Below are 21,942 nucleotides of genomic sequence, written 5' to 3' on the forward strand. Positions count from 1 at the left end.
AAACCCTATACATGCATCCTCTTATTATCCCATTTTATACATGAAAAACCAAAGGTCAAGTAACATATCTGAGGTCACTAAACAATGGTGAAGTCAGGAAAGAAGTACACTTGCTCTGGATCTTAAATGACAGATATTCTATAGTCACATCTATTAAATTCTGAACTGGGATATTGACATGGCAATTTTTGAACTGTCAAGGTGGAGAAATCTTGTGCCGATAAACAAACGATTATGAAGTTGACTGATATTATTGTTTGTTTCTAAGGGGACAGACTTATTTATTTGGGTATTTGAAGGACAACAGAATGATTATGCTACTGTCTACCTAAAGGAGGAGAGAGGCAAACAAGGGACATTTTCTCTGAGGACAGTACAGGTGGAATTATAAGTTGTCACAACTCATTATGGTAGAGAGATTTTTGTGGGCTATTTAACCTCCTTAGTTCATTGATAATGTATGGACCTGACATCAAGAGAAGATGAGTCACTCTGGATATTTCTATGTGCAATGCTTCCGTCTACATAAAGAAATTTCTGGTGATATTTTGAGGGAAAAAATTACAATTTATAGCTAGTATTTCTGAAAAAAAAATTGGATTTATTTGATGCCAAATAATTAGTTGAAAGGCTTGATGTTGACCAGGCACTTTTCTTTACAAGACACAACATCAGCCTTGTTTTGCAATACAGGTAAAAATAAAATTACAGAATAATTTATTCAAAATTGTAATTCAATATAAATAATAAGTGAAATAGAGCAATACTTTTAAATACCAGATTTATGTACTTACCACATGTATCTGATGTGATATATCCTTCCATTAAAAAACAGAAAAGAGGGCTTCCGGTGGCATAGAGGGAGCTATGGCTAAACATCACCCGGACTTGATCTTTTGCCGCAAGCAGGCTGGTGTTGCCATTGGAAGACTGTGTGAAAAACGTGATGGCAAGTGTGTGATCTGTGACTCCTATGTGCGTCCCTGCACCCTGGTGCACATATGTGATGAATGTTAACTATGGCTCTTACCAGGGACGCTGTGGGATCTGTGGAGGCCCCGGGGTTTCGGATCCCTATTATTGTAAGGAGTGCACCATCCAGGAGAAAGATAGAGATGGTTGCCCAAAGATTGTCAATTTGGGGAGCTCTAAGACAGATCTCTTTTGTGAACGCAAAAAATATGGCTTCAAGAAGAGGTGATTGGTGGGCTGCCTCTTCCTCCCCCCGTCAAGCTGCTGCAGCTGCCAAAAGAAACGCCTACAGAAAGGAAATGGAGCACACAGCGTCACCTGAATTGCCTATAGTACACTGGCACCTTTCCACCCTTTCCTCTCCTCTCACCCAGCCATGGTAGGAATGGAAAAAAAAGATTCTTCGCAGAGCACTCTGGCAGACTGTACCACAGACAAATTAATAGATTGGTTCATGGCATTCCTTAAATTCAAGAAGCAGGTCTGTGTTAATCCACATCGAGAAGTTCTGTACACCAAAAGCTGCTAAAACAGGAATGATATATCATTTCAGTCTTCTGTTTGAGGAGCTGGCTGTGAGGCCGGCTGCAGTGAGAAGCATGGCCCTGCAGCAGCTCTGACGGCAGCTGTCCTTGAGGAAACATCTGCAGCGCGGTGGGGGCTCTCAGAACAGTCAGTGTGGGCATTTCATCTTGTAACACCCACCAGGTGGCGCTGCATCGTGTGATGTTTCTTCTAAAAATTGGAAACCCTTTCTGTTGCTATTGTATTCATAAAGTAGGCGTTTATTTTCTGGTAGTCAGCCCCTTCCCGATTTAATTTTAACTCTAGGAATTTTAATCATCCAGGAATTTGTGATTCAAAATAAAGGTATTGGGATTCATTTAAAAAAAAGAAAACAGAAACTTGGCTCAATTTTTGAATTCCAAAATATACATACCCAGAATGTATAGCCATTGAATATCTTTTAACATGGACAGTGGGATTTATCTATTTGCTTACTTACTTACTTATGGATTTATTTGCCTCTGAAGATTCAAATTAGGAATCTTTTTAAAATTTGTAAGTGTAAAACTTTTGACTTTATCAAAATAAATGTAACAATTTAATATATTTTGTTGAAAAAAGATACATTAGGGAAAATGCATCTTTTACTCCTAGTCTTAATTAAGCACAAAGGACTGCATATTTGATATGCTTGTTATTCATAATACTTAAACAGTGTAAAAGGTAAGTACTTGAGTTAAAACTGGTTAAACTTTGAGCCGTTTGGATTTTAAGATCCTACTAGTTATTTCAGTTGAATAAATTGACTCTTCATGTAAAAAAAATCTATGCAGTTTCTTAATAAGTTGTCAGTCACATCTGTAAATGTGTTTTTAAAAAGTCTTCAGTACTTAAAATATTGAAAATATAATTGACATATATACACTAATATGTATAAAATGGATAACTAATAAGAATCTGCTGCATAAAAAATTAATAAAATAAAATTTTAAATTAAAAAAATTTTTAATTAATTTTAAAAAAAGAAAATATAATTTTCACCAAATTATGGACTATAATATAAACTATCATTTGTGGAAATCATTTGAACAACATGAGGTAAAATAACATTTTATATTAATACTAAAACAACAGTCTATGACTATGTCTACTTTCTTGCATGTTAATTTTCACTTTGGAGTGGGTAAACGGAACCAAATACTCACTTCATGTGGTCTTGGACTTCAAGAAATCACATACCAAGTTGTTTGGTTGTAAACAAGAAGAGCAGCCAATTGGAAGTAACTCAAAATTTCAAAATTCTTACTGAGTGTCTAAAGTCTTTATGGCGCTGTAATAACACTATCTGTTCGAGGGAGAACATCACACTAAGAGAGGATCACCTCCATACTCCTATGAAATTTCTTCTCAGTTAACTTTCTTTGATGGACCTCTTGTATATCTCTACTCTTGTCTGGAAGAAACAACATTTCCTATACTAATTGTGTAACTCAGCTCTTCCTGTTCATGACTCTTGTGGGAGCAGAGTGCCTTCTCCTGGCAGTCATGGCTTACGACCGCTATGTGGCAATATTCCATCCCCTCCACTACTCAGTTCTCATGTGCCCTACAGTTTGTATTTTCATGGTGGCTGGCACCTGGCTGGATGCACTTCTCAATGCCTTCATCCATGTTGTCTATGTTTTGAATCTTCCTTATTGTGGCTCCCGGGAAATCCATCATTTCTTTTGTGAGATCCCAGCTCTCCTGAAACTTGTTTGTGCTGACACTTCTCTTTATGAAAATGGTCTTTTTGTCAGTGGTGTTGTATTTCTCCTCTTTCCAATATCTGCCATCATGGCTTCATATGGGCAGATTCTCTACACTGTTTTGAGATTAGGATTAAACATGGGGATGAGGAGGACTTTGGCAACGTGTTCTTCCCATATGATTGTGGTGACTCTCTTCTATGGAATAGTCATCATCAAGTATTTTCTCCTCAAAGCCTATCACACTGCTGAGCAGGACAAAGTGGTCTCTATCTTTTACACCATCCTCAATGCTCAATCCCCTCATCTACAGTCTGAGAAACAGAGATGGCTGGAGCCCTCAGGAAAGTCTTCAGAAGACAAGTAACCTTACAAAGTTGATATCTATTGAGAATAGGAGAAGAAAGGATAGACCTTAGTTACAGAAGGATTTCACTGTAACAGAGATGAGCAATATACAGCCAGCAAATGGTACTTTTCTGTAGACATCTCATGGCCAAACCACTTCACCCTATCCCCTGTGGACTACTAATGAAACAGAGCCTGGCTTCCTGCTATGCCTCATAAGATCTTCACAAATTTATTAAGAAAAATGCCATGTCAGAAATCTGCCAGTCGACAATCAATATAAAAAACAACTCTTTTTTTTTTTTAATTAGGGAAGAGAAAAAATGTGAATCCTAAGTATTATTGACTCTATACTACATTTTAAACTAATTTTCCCTAAACCACTGTATTGTAACAATATTTGTCAATACTTATAATACATTGCTCAGAACTTTGTTTTCCAATTCTTATGACAACATATTTAATTTTGAACATATTATTCAAGTGTGGCTCACAAACACAAAATTTTCTTCTTGTTCTTACCACTTTATATTGGAAGTGATGTTGTATGTTTGTTTTGTTTTGTTTTGTTTTACTAATTTCTAGAACCACAATAGTATAGCTTTGATAATATTTATCTAATCATCTATAGTAGTTTGACTTTAATTATAGCAGTTTATTTAACTATTTTTTAAATTTATCATACCATTTCCTTCCAATTTATAAACTTCTTTCTATGAAAGGCCCCACTTTGTGAAAAATACTTTTTTCTTGCTAAATCTTCAAAAGTGAAAATAATGGGTCCAAGGGAATAATTATTTTTTGATGTTTTTTTCTTATCAAATTGATGAGTCATGTACATTTATAACATAACAAATAGATATGTATATGTGTGTGCATAGTTTATGTGTATACAAACCAATTCATAAAATTGGTATATATGATTTTATGCTTTTTATTTTATTGAGTTAGTAAATGATGAGTCCTCAATGTAATTGCAATATATATTTATTCATTTAGTTTCAATTGATTTTGAAAATTTTTCTTGTGTGTGTGCTATATTAACATTCTTTTTTTTTTTTTTAATTAATTAATTTATTTATTTATTTTTGGCTGTGTTGGGTCTTCGTTTCTGTGAGAGGGCTTTCTCCAGTTGCGGCGAGCGGGGGCCACTCTTCATCACAGTGCGCGGGCCTCTCACTGTCGCAGCCTCTCCCATTGCGGAGCACAGGCTCCAGACACGGAGCACAGGCTCCAGACGTGTAGGCTCAGTAGTTGTGGCTCACGGGCCTAGTTGCTCCGTGGCATGTGGGATCCTCCCGGACCGGGGCACGAACCCGTGTCCCCTGCATTGGCAGGCGGATTCTCAACCACTGCGCCACCAGGGAAGCCCTATATTAACATTCTTGTTTTGGATTTTTTCATGCTACACTTACCCATTTATTATTTCTGATTTATATTTTTTACATATTTGACTTATTGACATATTTGACCTTTAACAATTTATTTTTAAAAATCCATTAATTCTCTTATAGTTCAATGCTGTGGCCATAAATTACACATTTGAATTTATACAGCTTTCACTGAGTAATTTTGGTTATTAAGAAATATTATCACTCCACATAATTTGTTTTGTACTTTCATTTATCTTTTTACTGGTTGTTTTTGTCTTTTAAATGTAACTTAGAATTACATCTTCAACTAGATTAAAAATATTTTATCCTTGTGTCTACATATAGTCCTGCAGCTGTATTTAATAAGCAATAAATTGTCTCTCATTCTGAAAAGATACTTAATTAGATATTATGTTCTCAGCTAGACCTGATTCACCACAGTAATGAAAGTAAATATAATTGTTTTCCAGAGATAACAACTGTTCTCATTCTTATAGTTTTATAATATACTCTAATATTTGATATTTTTTTATCCCTGCTTATATTTTTAATAAACACACTCTATTAATTGCATGATAATGGGTCCTATGGAGATTTTCAGGCGTAAGTAATGATTCTTCAATAGAGAAAATCTGACAGGAGATGTTTAATAAATAGAGCAAAAATAAACTGAAATGAATGTAAAAAGTGTGCATGTAAAAATTATTTCTTTGTATTAGGTGACCATCTTTGTTCACTTACTTATTTAAAAGAGAATTATTTCTCTTTTCTCACTTTTCTAGATAGCCAATATTTTCAAACTGTGATTTTTTCAGGTAACAAAGCACCAGAATTTCATAAACTAATATACATTAAATTGTCCCAGTATTTCAGTCACCCTATAGATAAATGTTTTACCTCTCCCATAGGTTTAACCTACCCCATAGCATATCTGGACTCTCTACTTCAGGAAAATGAACTATACAAATTGGGTATATTGAACAGATAACCCCTTGTTGCAATATTTCTGGTAACCACACATCTGTATATTCAGAAAATACATCTCCTTCATTTTCATTGTCAGGGTCTTGACTTGTCTGTCCATCACAGTATCCTAACCCTTAGTGATATGTACAAACATGTAATTCAGGCCCAGACAATATTGCTCCATCTCTCTGGCCACAAATACTGACCCAGCAATGTGCATACATTCAAATCAGGATCACCCATTCTCTTCCTTTCGATTTTTGGAAGTTAATCTAGTTGGCAAATCAAGAAGCCACAAATTTCTCTTTCAGGTGAAATATTCAATTTAGCAAAGACTTCTGTTACTCTTCATAGTGTTTGAAAACCCATTGAATCTATATTTAAAATTACTTGTCACATACAAATATTAATACTAATAGAAAAATCCCTAGATTTTGAAATAACAAACATACATTTTCCCATGGATTATCAGATGGAGCTGAGCCACTCCTGTGTTTCTCACCCAGGAATGGCTTTCTACCATTGGCCACCCTTCTCAACTGTACATTTTCATTTATGTGCATTAGCAGACAGGTCTCTGTGAATACTGAATTTGCTATTCTTTTAAAGAGAAGACTTTACTATGTCCTTAGTAACCATTCATATAGTTTAACTAGGGAGTGTTACTATATGTATAATGTTAAGATTTTTGATACCTATGTACAAGAAGACTGAAATTGTATATGGATTTATAATCCATTTACCAATGTACAAGAATGTGCATTCTCCTTCCTGCTTTGCTAACATTGTCCAGTTAGTTAACTTAAAAAATATTTTACTTACCTTGTACCAATGATGAGAAATTTTTAAATGCATTTTTCTACATTTTAGCATTGTGTTCTTGAACTTAATCAGTCTTTATATTAGAGTGTTTGTATCTTTTTTGACAGATTATTTTTTTAACATTGAACATATTAAATTATTTCATATGCATATGAGAAATTGTGTTTATTTTTTCTGCTACCTCATAGTATTTCATGTGTCAGAATTTGGAAGTAGCAGAGATAAAAGCACTGGATTACAAAAATAGTAAGTTGTGTTTATTATGCATATAAAAATGGTTTATTACCTAGGAGATTTTAAACTAACAATGGAACGAGGCTCAGAGGAATATTGTTATAAGACAGCCTATAGAGTGTGAGCACAGAGGCTGTTTATTATTTACAGTGATTGGTTATAAAATTAGAGCTTTCCAAGAGGTAGATAGAGGATTGGTTAAAGTGGTTACCTCATAGCTATTTGGGGGAACAGTTTGTTTTGGTTATGATTTCCAGAGGCATTTAAAAGAAGTGGTCTATGATAAGTTTTCCTTGCTGTGCAGAATAAGCTAAGTTAGGTTTTGCTTGTATGTCTTAATTGGTTTTGCCTGCTCAGGTAATTTTCAAGTCTGGTATCTATTTGTACTTGATTTTAACACTTGGTTTGACTTCAGATATGGGCAAAAGGCCACCAAAAATATATTTACAAGTTATTACAAAGAAATAGCTTAAGAAATAAATAAATGTGAGCTTAAGAGATTCTCTTTTTACCCATAACTTAGATATAAAGAAAGAAGAAAATATCAAATCTTAAGAAGAGATTGCTGAATCTTAACTATCATTTTACAATGCCACCACTAAGTGAACACAAAAAAATTATATGCATTCATGCTTAACAGTGCGGGCACTTAATTGTATTTAAAACGTTAACATTTAATCACACTCTGAGTCATATCATGTAGGATGACCAGTGTTCAACATATGTTCAAACTAAGATTTATCTCTCTGGAGAGTATTTTGTTCCATTTAGTTTTGAGTATCTTATTGTTAATTTATTTGGGTATGTTTTGAAATTTCTCTTCTCTAATTTGGATGTTGACACATCTGCTTTTGCTATTATTTATTTTTGTTTTATAAAAGGCTATTTACCTAGGTACAGCTTAACTGTGACCCTTTCATTTTTATATATTGCTTTGAATTAACTCCTTAGTCCATAGATATGTAACTATGCCATTAAAAGTTATTACTCTTTTACTAGAAAACTTTTACAGAGAGTGTTTTTAATTTTTAAGATGTTGACAACTTTAAACTTCAAATTTTTACTTGGGAGAAATGTTCACCATGTTTCTGTCTATTCATGCAGTTTATAACTTTATAGTAAAATAATGTGACATGAATTATAATAATTTGTTGAGAATTTGGAAAAAATAAACAATTCATTTTTGGTGAATATTTCTTAGATGTTAGAAAATATACAACTCCCATTATTTTACAAAATGCTTATGATTTATTATTCATTTTGTGTATCACTTAAAACAAACTTAATAATTAGATAATTTAAGAATTTTTCATTTATTTTGCCTTATTTTTCTGCCAAACACAATTTGGTTTAACTCAATGTCTCCCACTTGAATAAGCAGTTTTTACTGTGCACATTTAATATGTTACATGAATTATTATTTACAGATAAATATTTTTCCAAACTGATAAAAATAATATAACACCATGGAATCACAATTCACATCAAGCATTAGAATTATATTGATACACATAATACTTTGTATATTTATTCTTAGTGGGAACACCTCCCCTTTCCCATACATGTAATGGTTACACTAAATCTTATGTAATTATTTTCTTTCTTTACAAAAATTATCAGTATTATTTACAATGCTAAAATGTTCACCACTTTTATTTACCATTGTATTGGCAGTCCTAGACAGAACAGCTAGGAAAGAAAAAGAATAAAAGGCATCTTAATTAAAAAGGAAGAAATAGAACTATCATTATTTGCATATGACATGATTTTATATATAGAAAACCTTAAAGACTCCACCAAATACTATTAGAAATAATAAACAAATACAGTAAAGTTGCAGAGTACAAAATGAACAAAAATCTGTTGCATTTATATACACTGATGATGGTATAGCAAAAAGAGAAAGTAAAATCCCATTTACAATCACAACAAAAAGTATAAAATACCTAGGAATAAATTTAGCCAAGGAGGTGAAAAACTTGGTCACTGAAAACTATGACATTGCTGAAAGAGATTTAAGAAGACACAAATAAATGGAAAGATATTCTATGCTCGTGGATTGGGAGAAGTAATATTGTTAAAATGCCCATAGTATCTACAGATTCAATGCAATTCTTATCAAAATTCCGAGAATATTTTTCAGAAAAACAGAAGCAAAAATTCTAAAATTTATATGGATTCACAAAACACCCTGAATATACAAAGTAATCCTGAAAATAAAAAGAACAAAGCTGTAAGTATCACACTCCCTGATTTTAAGCATATTACAAAGCTATAGGAATCAAAATAGCATGATATTGGCCAAAAAAACAGATATACAAATTAATAAAACAGAATTGAGGGCTCAGAAATCAACCCACACATATATGGACAATTATTTTATGATGAAGGAGCCAAGAACATAACAATGAAGACAGGATAGTCTCTTTAATAAATGATGTTAGGAAAACTGGACAGCCACATACTAAAAAATAAAACTAGACAACTATCTCACACCATATACAAAAATCAACTCAAAATGGATTAAAGACTTGAATATAAAACGTAAATTTTAATTTTTAACCAAATATAAATTGAAAATATATGTATCTATTCTGTCTTGTTTCCTTCTATTTAACATTTTGCTTGTGAAATTTTCCCCAAAGTTTTTATTTTAATTATAATTTATTTTTACCTTTATAAAGCTTTATAGCATTAATATACATAAATTATTCAACTTTCAAATGTATTGGACTTTGGAGTGTTTTCTGTTCTTAACTACTGTGAACAACTTCACTATCAATACTCGTATACATATATCTTGGTACAAATAAACATGAATTTTAAAAAATTATGCCTGTGAGTAGAATTGCTAGGGAGAAGGTATGCACATCTTAAAATTTATGATGTGTATTAAATTTCTAAGGTTACCATAAAAAATCAACACACACTTTGGTGAATTAAAACAATAGAAATTTATTCTCTCACAGTTCTGTAGGCCAGACATTCTATTTCAAGTTTTTTGACAGGGCCAGGCTACATGTAAAAGTTCTAAGTGTCTATCCTTCTTAGACTCTTTCAGCTTCTGATTGTTCCTCATGTTCCTTGGCTTGTGCAGCATAACTCCAATCCGTCTTTTTCTTCACATGGTCTTCATTCCTCTGTACATTTTAATTTGCTTTTTTCTCTTATGAAAACATTACTCATTTGATTTAGAACCCACTCTAAATCCAAGATGATTTCCTCTTAAGATCCCAAAGTAAGTACATATGCTAAGCCCTACTTCCAAAGGTCCCTTTCTCATGTTCTGAGAGAACATGAATTTTGGGGGGACGTATTTCAACCCACTATACTAGGTAATATCAAACTAGTTTTCTAAATTGTTTTACTAGTTCAACACATTCTAGCATGAGTTCCTTTTATTTCACAACCTTAAAACATGCATGATTTTTAAAATAATATATTTCTGCCTATATAGTGAGTGTATTTGTATGATATTGTTGCTATTTATTTTGCCTATTTTTGATTACTAGTGAAGTTGTGCAATTCCTCACATGTTTACTGTACGTTTTTATTTCATTGTTTCAGAGTTGCATTTTAAACAGTTTGCCTTTTTTTATTTTTTAATTCTTTTTTAAGTTTTTAATTAATTTTTATTGGAGTATACTTACTTTACAAAGTTGTGTTAGTTTCTTGCTGTACAGCAAAGTGAATCAGTCATACATGTACATATATCCACTCTTTTTTAGATTTCCTTCCCATTTAGGTCACCACAGAGCACTGAGTAGAGTTCCCTGTGCTATACAGTAGATTCCCATTAGTTAAATATTTTATACATAGTAGTGTATATATGTCAGTCCCAATCTCCCAGTTCATCCCACCCCCTTCCCCCCTTGGTAACCATAAATTTGTTCTCTACATGTGTGACTTTATTTCTGCTTTGCAAATAAGTTCATTTCTACCATTTTTCTAGATTTCACATATAAGTCATATTATATATATTTTTTCTCTTTCTGACTTACTTCACTCTGTATGACAATGTCTAGGTCCATCAAGTCTCTGCAAATGGCACTATTTCATTCCTTTTTATGGCTGAGTAATATTCCATTCTATATATGTACCACATCTTCTTTATCCATTCCTCTGTCAGCTGCTTCCATGACCTGGCTATTGTAAATAGTGCTGCAATAAATATCAGGGTGCATGCATCCTTTTGAATTATGGTTTTCTCAGGATATATGCCTAGGAATGGGATTGCTGGGTCATATGGTAACTCTATTTTTAGTTTTTTTTAAAAGAACCTCCCTACTGTTCTCCATAGTGGCTGTACCAATTTACATTCCCACCAACAGTGTTGGAAAGTTCCCTTTTCTCCACACCCTCTTGTTTGTACATTTTTTGATGATGACCATTCTGACTTGTGTGAAGTGATACCTCACTGTAGTTTTGATTTACATTTCTCTAATAGTTAGTGATGTTGACAATTTTTTCATGTGTTTGTTGGCCATCTGTATGTCTTCTTTGGAGAAATGTCTGTTTAGGTCTTCTGCCCATTTTTGGATTGGGTTGCTTGTTTTTCTTTTGATATTGAGCTGCATGGGTTGTTTGTATATGTTGGAGATTAATCCCTTGTCAGTCACTTCATTTGCAAATATTTTCTCCCATTCTGAGGGTTGTCTTTTTATTTTGTTTATGGTTTCCTTTGCTGCGCAAAAGCTTTTGTTTCATTAGGTCCCATTTGTTTATTTTTGTTTTTATTTTCATTACTGTAGGCAGCGGGTCAAAAAAGATCTTGCTGTGATTTATGTTAAAGATTGCTCTGCCTATATTTTCCTCTAAGAGCTTTATAGTATCCAGCCTTACATAAAAGTCTTTAATCCATCTTGAGTTTATTTTTGTGTATGGTGTTAGGGAGTGTTCTAATTTCATTCTTTTATATGTAGCCGTCCAGTTTTCCCAGCACCACTTATTGAAGAGTCTGTCTTTCTCTAGTTTATATTCTTGTCTCTTTTGTCATAGATTAGGTGGCCATAGGTGTGTGGGTTTACCTCTGGATTTTCTATCCTGTTCCATTGATCTATATCCCTGTTTTTGTGCCAGTACCATACTGTTTTGATGACTGTAGCTTTGTAGTATAGTCTGAAGTCTGGGAGCCTGAGCTAATCTCCCTTAACATGTATGTGCCTATCTATGTGTGGCAAATACTGATAAAACTGCAAGGAGAAATATGTGAATCCACTATCATAGTTGGAGGTTTTAACATGCCTGTCTCAGAAAGGGAAAGGTCCAGCAGGCAGCAAATCAGTAAGGACTTAGTTGAACTCAATAACAGCATCAGTCAACTGGATATAATGGATATCTACTGATTACTTCATACAACAACAGCAGAACACACTTTTTTACAAGCTCATATGGAACATGAAGCAAGATAGACCACATTCTGCAGTGTAAAACACACATAAGCTAAAGAAAAACTGCATATTAAATCCAAAGTAAGCAGAAGAAAATAAATAATTAGAATCAGAGCAGAAGTCAATAAAATTGAAAATAGAAGATCAGTAGGAAAGGTCAATGTAACCAAAAGCTGGTTCTTTGGAAAAAATCAATAAAACTGATAAGCCTCTACTTAGGCCAACTAAGAAAACATAGTGATACAGACATTATTAATATCAGAAATGAAAGAGCATAGGGCACTGCTATAGAGCCTATGTACTTTAAAAGAAGAATAAAAGAATACTATGAACAACTCTATGTCCACAAACTTAATAACTTAGATGAAACGGGCCAATTCACTAAAAGTCACAATTTGTCAAAACTCATAAAAAAAAGAAATCAACAGTCTGAATAGACTTATCTTTGTTACAGAAATTGAATCAATAATAAATAACCTTTCGAACTGCAAAGCAGCAGACCTAGACAGGTCCGCTGTTGAAGTCTCCCAAACATTTAAGGAATAAATTAGACAGGTTCTCTACAATCTCTTTTAGAAGGTAGAAGCAGAGATGATACTTCCGGGGACTTCCCTGGTGGTGCAGTGGTTAGAAATCCTCCTGCCAATGCAGGGGACATGGGTTCGATCCCTGGTCCGGGAAAATCCCACGTGTAGTGGAGCAACTAAGTCCATGTGCCACAACTACTGAGCCTGTGCTCTAGAGCCCTTGAGCTACAACTACTGAGCTCACATGCCACAGCTACTGAAGCCCACATGCCTAGGGTCTGTGCTCCACAACAAAAGAAGCCACCACAATGAGAAGCACACGCACTGCAATGAAGAGTAGCCCTTGCTCGCCGCAACTAAAGTCCACATACAGAAATGAAGACCCAATGCAGCCATAAATAAATAAAATAAAATAAATAAATAAATAAAAAGTGATGATACTTCCTACCTCATTCTATGAAGCCAGCATTACCCTAATACCAAAACCAAAGATGCTACAAGAAAAGAAAACTTCATATCTCATGAATATAAATGCAAAAATCCTCAAGAAAATATTAGCAAATTAAATCCAACAATGTATAAAAAGAATTATACACCATATCCAAGTGAGATTTTCCCAATTTATGTAAGGCAAGTTCAACTTTTAAAACATAGTTAATGTAATCCATCATACCAACAGGCTAAAAAAGAAAATCACATGATCATATCAATAGATGTGGGAAAAGTATTTGACAAAATCTAACACACATTCATGATAAAAACTCTCAGTAACTAGGAATACCTTGGCTTACAGAATACCCACAAAAACCTACAGCTAAAATCATACTTTATGGTGAGAAACTTGAAGCTTTCCCAGTAAGATCAGGTATTAGAAAAATGATGTCCCCTTTCACAACTTCTTTTCAGCATTATACTGGAATTTCTGCTTAATGCAATAAGACAAGATAAGAAAATAAAACGTATCGGGGAAGGAATAAATAAAAATACATTTGCTACAGATGGCATGACTGTCTCTGTAGAAAATCTGAAAGGATTGACAAAAAAACCTTTTGGGATGAAGAAAGGTTTTTAGCATGGTTACAGGATAGAAGATTGATATAAAATGTGGATTGCTTTTTATATACCAGCAGTCAGCAAGTAAAAATTTAAAACACAGAACCATTTACATAAGTACCCAAAATGATATACATAGGTATACATCTAACAAAATATGAACAGGATCTGTAATAAGGAAGCCTACAAAACTCTAATGATTAAATCAATGAAGAACTAAATAAATGGAGTTATTCCACGTTCGTGGGTAGGAATACTCAATATTGTCTTGATATTAGTTTCTTTCAACTTATTTTCTAGATTCAGTTAAATTTCGATCAAAATCCCACCAAGTAATTTTGTAGATGTCAACAAACTAATTCTAAAGTGTATGAGGAGTGACAACAACTTGATGGCAGTGTAACACATTCATCCTTTTTGTTCCCCCTAATAAACAAGTAATTCGACATCTACCTGCAAAAGAACGTGCTCCTGTGGGAATTATGGAATCCAGCACCATATGCCAAGGAACCCAGGAGGAGTCTTGCCCACCTGTGCATCCAATAATAGGCAGACAGAACTCAGTACAGGCTGTAGAACCAGTGGAGTCAGAAAACACCTCAACCACTCTCATTCACAGTTGGGAAAAATTTGGAGAATGCTGACTTGGGAAGATACCTATGGATGAGTGAGGCTTTGTGGAAGTCCAACCTTACTGAACGGATATTCCAGCACAATATGGAGCAAAACATGTATAAGTATATTATACATTTGTATATGTATATATACATATACATAAATATATATATATTTGAATGCAATGGAGAGGGTAAAAATGAGCTTTGCCAGTAAAAGTGAGCACTTACTATAAGCCAGGCAATCTTCTATGCTTTTTACATTTATTTACTCACCAACTCTAAAAAGAATGATTTGAAGTTGGCACTCTTATTATCCCTGACTTACAGAAAAGGACAATGAGGCAGATGTATGTTAAGTAAATCATCGTATTCTAGGAGTAGAACTAATTTTGAAACCCAGGAAATGGGGCTTAGAGTCTTTATCCTTCACTGCTGATACTGCCTCTAATTCCAATGACAGGAAAGATAAATCACAACCCAACTACTGATTCTTCTCAAGACACAAGTTCTTAAGCTCCTGCTAAAACCTTAAAGGCCCCAAATGAACTCCACGAATAACCATTCCATAGTATTTATATGCAGAATACTTATCTACTCTTTATCTCAAACACACACTTCACTCATTTGATCATTATTCTTGAGGTAATTTTAAAGTATCTGAGTAGATAAGTAATGTATGGGAAGATAAAATATTACTAAAGCAATGTGCACATAAAGTTAATCTCTCCCCCCACCCTCTCTCTCCCTCTGTCTCTGTCTCTCTGTCTCTGTCTGTCTGTCTGTCTGCATGTGTGTGTCTCTCTCTCAGATAGGTCTGGTACAAAAGAAAAAACTTTTTTTTCTTCCAAAATACTATATACTGCTTGAGGGGAAAAAATCATAAAATTTTATAATGGATAATACAACCTGAATGCAATAATTCACATATATGTTCAGAAACCTCTATTAAATTGCAATTCCAAGAACATATCACATCCAAAGCAAATTATGTTTGAGGACACAAACCACAAGTCTTACAGGCAGATACAGAGGAGTAGATTGAAAACATCTTGGGCTACAGTCCCAATCTCCCCTGTCACAATCCCGTAGCCAACAAGATACAATCACAAGATCTTAGAAAGCTCACTTACCTTTACATAGTTTTCTTATCTAAAATGATAATACTCAAACTACTTTACAGATATGTTTTAATATTTTATTAATATGAAAGAAAGTTGGTAAATATAAAAGTTTATATGTATGTTACATAAAACTTATATGACATACAAATGGAATGGGAAAATAAGCCCATGAGACTAGGCAGGAAAATTCTGAAGGAAAAAAAAAAAAGTCTAATGAGAAGAAATTATCCTTAACATATATCCAAACATACACTAAAACTTTAATAATTAAAACATAACCATTGACAAGGCATTTGGGGTTGGGGAGTGTGGATCCCTAAACTACTCCATTCACCAAAACTAATTACAAATCAAATACTTAAAAACGTTAAAAAATACAGCCACTATAAGAAAGCATGATCATTGTTCAATACATCTCTCTCTCTCTTTCTCTCTCTCTCTTTTTCTTCCTGATCATCTTGGATTTAGGTAGATCTCACTAGGCAAGTTGCAATTTTTGAAAGCTATGATGCAAAATATAAATGAATTTGATTCCATATTGTTTTTCAAATCTATACTATAGAAAGATGACGAACAAAGTCGAAAGACTAATGTCAGTACTAGAGAAATTCAACATGAAAATTGAAAGGCTACCTTGTTTAATATTTTTTTCAAAAATGGAAAGAAAAGATGTAACAAAATAAAAGAAGGTAATGCTTGAAGAGCAGTTCACAGAAAAACAATTATTTACAACAATGTGACTTAAAAACATCAGAATTGTTCTCACTTATGATTGAGTATATAAAATTAAAATGTAAATATATATGTTCTTTTCTTCTAGATTATTTATTTATTTATTTATTTTTGGCTGTGTTGGGTCTTCGTTTCTGTGCGAGGGCTTTCTCTAGTTGCGGCAAGCAGGGGCCACTCTTCATCGCGGTGCGCGGGCCTCTCACTATCGCGGCCTCTCTTGTTGGGAGCACAGGCTCCAGACGCGCAGGCTCAGTAGTTGTGGCACACGGGTCTAGTTACTCCGCGGCATGTGGGATCTTCCCAGACCAGGGCTCGAACCCGTGTCCCCTGCATTGGCAGGCAGACTCTCAACCACTGCGCCACCAGGGAAGCCCAAAATGTAAATATAAAGATATTTGCTTTTTTAGATATGTAAGTATTTAAAGGTATGATATATACAGAGCTGGGAAACGTGTGGGGAAGTGAGCTCATTAATTCTTGATAGGAATTTAAATTGGTATAGTATCTTTCACAGGATCTTAGAAAAGAAAATGTATTTAAAGGTATGATATATACAGAGCTGGGAAACGTGTGGGGAAGTGAGCTCATTAATTCTTGATAGGAATTTAAATTGGTATAGTATCTTTCACAGGATCTTAGAAAAGAAAATTAATAGCAAATAACATATATTTTGACATTCTTCATGTTATTTTAACAAAAGAAACATCTATCTTCCATAAAATTACATGTTTAAATTACATGTTTAAATTACATGGGTTTTTTGACCCATTAATTCTGCATATTGAACTCTTTCCTGCATTTATTATTGCACATGTAATATAAATCCTCCATAATCTTCATTATAGCATTGATTGAAATGGATAATACTCAGAAACAATGTATATGTTCAAAGTTATTGAAATGATTTTATAAACGATTTAATAAATAAACCTTATGAGCTGGAAACAAACAATTACTAAATGAAAATAGTATATGTTATGTGGCTTCACTTGGAAATTTTTCCCAAAGTCTTATTAATTTCAAACAAGGAGAAGGCAAAATATAATATACAGTGAGATTTTATGTAGTGTGATAAAAACATGATAACCCATGTTTTTGGTCACAGAATCTCTCTCTATATGAATACTTATATTAAAATAGAAACAATATCTAGAAGTATATAGACTGAACTGTCAAAAAGACTCACTTCTAGAGCATGAGATGGAGTTTAAGGGAGACTTTAATGTGTACCTATCCTTCGTTTATAAAATAGTAATCAATAATCATGAGTCATTAAGAAATTAGAAAAGAATACATATACATGTATGCATATGAGATAATATTTAGGAAATTTCCCTATGAATGATTTTCTGTCTTTTTAAAAAATCTCTTAATATATCTTTTTAATTTTGTTATTCCTTCTTTACAGAAATCATTGCCTCATCCCCCTTATTTTTTAATTTTATTTATTTTTTGGTAATTATCAAACTGAAAGGGAGAAAAGTAGGAAGAAAGACAGGAAGTTAGGAAGGAAAAAAGACTGAAAGGAATTTTCAATCTCCATTGTAACACCAGTGTTTTAAAACAAACTGCTGCACAATTTCACAGTCTTAAAACTGTAAATCCCGTGAAAGACGAGAAAATTGAGAATGTGGAGCTGAAAATGAGCCAAATGCAGTGGAAGGGCATGAGTTTGGTTTTCAAAAGAACTGGAGTTCCAATCTCCTGAATCGTTTTCACGACTTTGATGTGGAGGTGAGAAGGGCTTCTTCACGGGAAGGTTTGAGACAATTGAAAGAAAACGTTCTTGCTAATAATTCACAGCTTGCCAGGTTTTAACCAAGGTGTTGCCCCTTTTCTCCTCTTGGAAGAAGACTGGAGCACTTGTCTTAACCACTGGGGATCTGGGACGGAGTGTCCTCAAGCCATGCTTCCAGCACACACCTCTGTCCATGGAAGAAACCCGTCTCTCAGATGGGATACAGAGTACCTTCACTTTCTAAATGGCTCTGGGAAGGGACAAATAGTTTCTCCCCTTAAATTAAAACTTTGGAAGGAATATAATCAGTTTTCTTTTCTCTGTTTGAGGTCCTTCTCAGCATGCTGTTCCAGTATTAACCCTTTCCACTTCTCCACCTGCAGTTTACACTTCATAAGTACCTTCTATAGCCCCGTGAATATCTTCATATTTAATTTAATTGTGCACTTGTTCTTGCACACAATGAATTTTACTGTATGTCATGTGGATCTGTCATCACTCTCTTGGTGAGGGGAGAGATTGGGCAATAACCATTCTTTCATCTTATATACATGGGCACAGCTTGGAAGCTCAAAGAATGAACAATTAGGGAACTTCCCTGGTGGTCCAGTGGTAAAGAATCTGCCTTACAATGCAGGGGACGTGGGTTCGATCCCTGGTCGGGGAACTGGGATCCCACATGCCACAGGGCAGCTAGGCCTGCACACCACAACTACTGAGCTCGTGCACCTCAACTAGAGCCCGCATGCCGCAAACTACAGAGCCCATGCGCTCTGGAGCCCGTGCGGCACAACTGCAGAGCCCACGCGCCCTGGAGGCTGCGTGCCACAACTAGAGAGAAGCCTGCGCGCTGCAACTAAAGAGAAAACCATGTACCACAATGAAGAGCCCGCGCACCCCAGTGAAAGATCCTGCATGCCTCAACGAAGATCCCGCGTGCTGCAACTAAGACCCGACACAGCCAAAAATAAATAAATTAAATAAATAATAAATAAATCTTTTTTAAAAAAGAATGAACAATTAATTGCTTAATGTGGTAGTACAAGTCTTCTCAACCTTGGGGAAACACTTCCTCTTCATTGCTCAAAGTTAGAAAAACTGAAAGGCGGTAACAAGTGCTAAACTGGAGAGATCTGAGCTCTCCCCACACACATGGGCAATGACTCATGGAAAGGTCAGGAAATGAATCCAATGACTGACAACTCACAGTTTTTCAGATATGATTTTGCATGAGTTGGAGACAGCAGAGCAGATCACCTGCATGAAGACTATTGATTTGTAAAACATTTAATTTGTGTATTTCGGAAAGTGTGTGCTAACAGTGTATCAAAAGGTAAACTTTATTTTCCCTGTAGATGCTGGTCAGAGTGTGAGCACTGTTGTCCCCAAATGCACCATTCCACCTCAGAAATGCCCACACTCAAACAACAAATCAAAGAAATTATTTTGCATTGGTAAATTTATTGCTTTCTTGTGATTAAAAATATGAGTTTTATGTATGTATTTGTCTATAGATTTGTGTCTTGGTATATCAGTCATAATCCATAAACTTTCCAAGAGCAAGGAGGATGTTTCTCATTTTCTATTTTTCTATTTCTTTGATGCATTTCCTATTTTTTTTTAAACTTAACAAAGCAACAAAGAAGTGCAGACTTATGAGTAGAGCTCCTTTTTTGGAGGTTCTGAGACCCAGTTTCCAACATGGTGGATGGGGAGGGTCCCCACAGCAACAAACCTTGGACAGCAGCAGTGTGTCTAAGAGTGCAACTCAATTCTGACACTAACTACCCAGAGAAAGTATCAGATTCCGCAGGTTAAGTGTTCAGTCCTATAAGATTTCCTCAACCCCCTAACCACTTCAGAAGCCAGTTGCAAGCCCAAGCTGTTACCTGTGCTTCTGACCAACTGGCTACAGGCTGGAGGTTCCATCAATCCCCTCCTTGGACTTCAGATTCCAGCCACAAGTCCAGGTTGTTACCTGTGCTTCTGAGCAGCTGGCTATAAATCAGAAGTTCCCACGACCCCCCTCCTCAGGTTGGATTAATTTGTTAGAGTGACTCATAGAACACGGAAAAAGATTTTACTTACTAGGCCACCAGTATATTTTAAAAGGATGTAACTCAGGAACGGCCAAGTGAAAGAGGTGCATAGGGCAAGGCATGTTGGAAGGGCATTCTCCCTGTATCTCTATGTGTTCACCGACCCGGAAGCTCTCCCAACCCTGTCCTTTTGGGGTTTTATGGAGGCTTCATTCATAGGTATGATTGATTGATTACATCATTGTCTATTGGCTATTGATTCAACCTCTATCCCCTCTCCCCTCCCCAGAGGTCTAGAGGTGAGACTGAAAATTCCAACCCTCTAATCACATGGCTGTCCATTGGCAACAGTCCCCATCCTTAGGTGCTTTCCAAACTCACCTTGTTAATATAACAAAAGACATCTTTATCACTCTCAACACTTAGGAAATTCCAAGGGTTTGGGAGCTGTGAGCCAGGAACTGTGGACGAAGACCAACATATGTGAGAAATATATGTTTGGTCATCTGAATGACCAAACATATATTTCTTACAAGTCACAATATCACAGCTCCTAAATCCAGAAATCTACTCACCATTTTTACTTGTATGCCACCAGGTATGATTAAAAATCAGAAGTCAAAATGTGTGGATCTAATGGGAGGATTTCTGCAGGATTGTGTGATCTCTTCTTCCCTCCTGTGTGCACACAGGTGGTCCAGCCAGGTGCAATTCCAGATGCGGGAGGAAATGAAGGCACTTCTCCTGGTCTTGGCCCATTCCTCTATAAATGAAAGGGACCATGATATTTGTGCAGAGGAGCATATGACCATGACAGTAAAATGCATCTCTCCTGAGGAAAGACTGAGAGGGACCCTGATGGTGGTCTGGGTTTCTCAACAGCCCCAAGCTCTGGTGAAACTTCTAAACCCACAGGGGTCATTAGTACATACACTGAGGTGTGCTGTAGGTATACATCACAGCAAACTCTATAATCTCCCATAGGGTCCAGACAGAAAATGAGACCCATGAAAATTTGTCCCTTGATATGGAAAGAATTTATTACTTCATGTAAGTAAAATCAGGGACTCAATCCATTTTTGTTCTATAAACATAAATACTGATGGATCATCTGCTTCCTTCCTCTGTTCCCAAGAATTATTATGTAATTAAAAAACAACTGAGGTATAATCAGTCCCATCCCACTTGGAAAGAATCACTTTTTTTCCCCTCAGACCTACTGAAAACGGGGCAAAAGTATTCAGACATTGTTTTATTAAGAATTTTATGTATGAAAAAGAAAGAACCCATTGTCCTAGATAGTTGGAAAATTGTTTAGGTGCATTGATCAATTGAAAGTTTATTACAAATTTAAGAAACTGACAAGGAGAAAAATTTTGCTTTATTTAGTTAGTTAGGATTTATACTTTAGTTTCAAAACCTAACTAGGGGGAAATTGAGCAAGTATCATGAACTCCTAATTTATTAGACTGTATATATGACTGTGTTTTTAATGCTCTTACAGAGGCATGCCAAGGCTGAAACAGAAAACTAATAATAATAGATAAATGAATACAAATTGAGTCCCTGCAATCAGCCACGCAATATCAGAGAAAAACAGGCTAGCTTGAATCAATTGGCTAAGAGATTTATCAAAATAATTACTGGGTTCTTTGGAATACACACAGTTACAGAGTCAAGGAGTAAAGGAGTAAAAATTTACCATATAGGTAAATGTTTAGAACTTGTAGATTTGTAGAATATGTTTTTTATACA

General features: G+C 34.9%; 1 protein-coding gene and 2 pseudogenes across 3 annotated transcripts in view; 2 read left to right on the forward strand and 1 right to left on the reverse strand.

Annotated features, from left to right (window-relative positions):
• Positions 1 to 489: 489 nt before the first annotated feature.
• Positions 490 to 1,203, forward strand: LOC309623021 (PHD finger-like domain-containing protein 5A pseudogene; annotated as a pseudogene). The gene has a single exon. The product of its transcript is annotated as a PHD finger-like domain-containing protein 5A pseudogene (transcript).
• Positions 1,204 to 1,998: 795 nt separating this feature from the next.
• Positions 1,999 to 8,403, forward strand: LOC309623010 (olfactory receptor 2AJ1-like; annotated as a pseudogene). Its single transcript, XR_014249950.1, has 2 exons — positions 1,999 to 4,603; positions 4,940 to 8,403. The product of XR_014249950.1 is annotated as an olfactory receptor 2AJ1-like (transcript).
• An 8,545-nt stretch (positions 8,404 to 16,948) lies between these two features.
• The window catches only part of TRIM58 (tripartite motif containing 58), a 122,615-nt gene continuing 117,621 nt past the window's right edge, over positions 16,949 to 21,942 (reverse strand). The window contains exon 6 of the mRNA XM_082379387.1: positions 16,949 to 20,950. Coding sequence (XP_082235513.1) covers positions 20,799 to 20,950 — 152 coding nt within the window. The 3' untranslated portion in view covers positions 16,949 to 20,798. The remainder of the gene's footprint in view (positions 20,951 to 21,942) is intronic.

This window comes from Balaenoptera borealis, assembly GCF_965194805.1.
Source record: "Balaenoptera borealis genome assembly, chromosome: 2".
Lineage (NCBI taxonomy): Eukaryota > Metazoa > Chordata > Mammalia > Artiodactyla > Balaenopteridae > Balaenoptera > Balaenoptera borealis.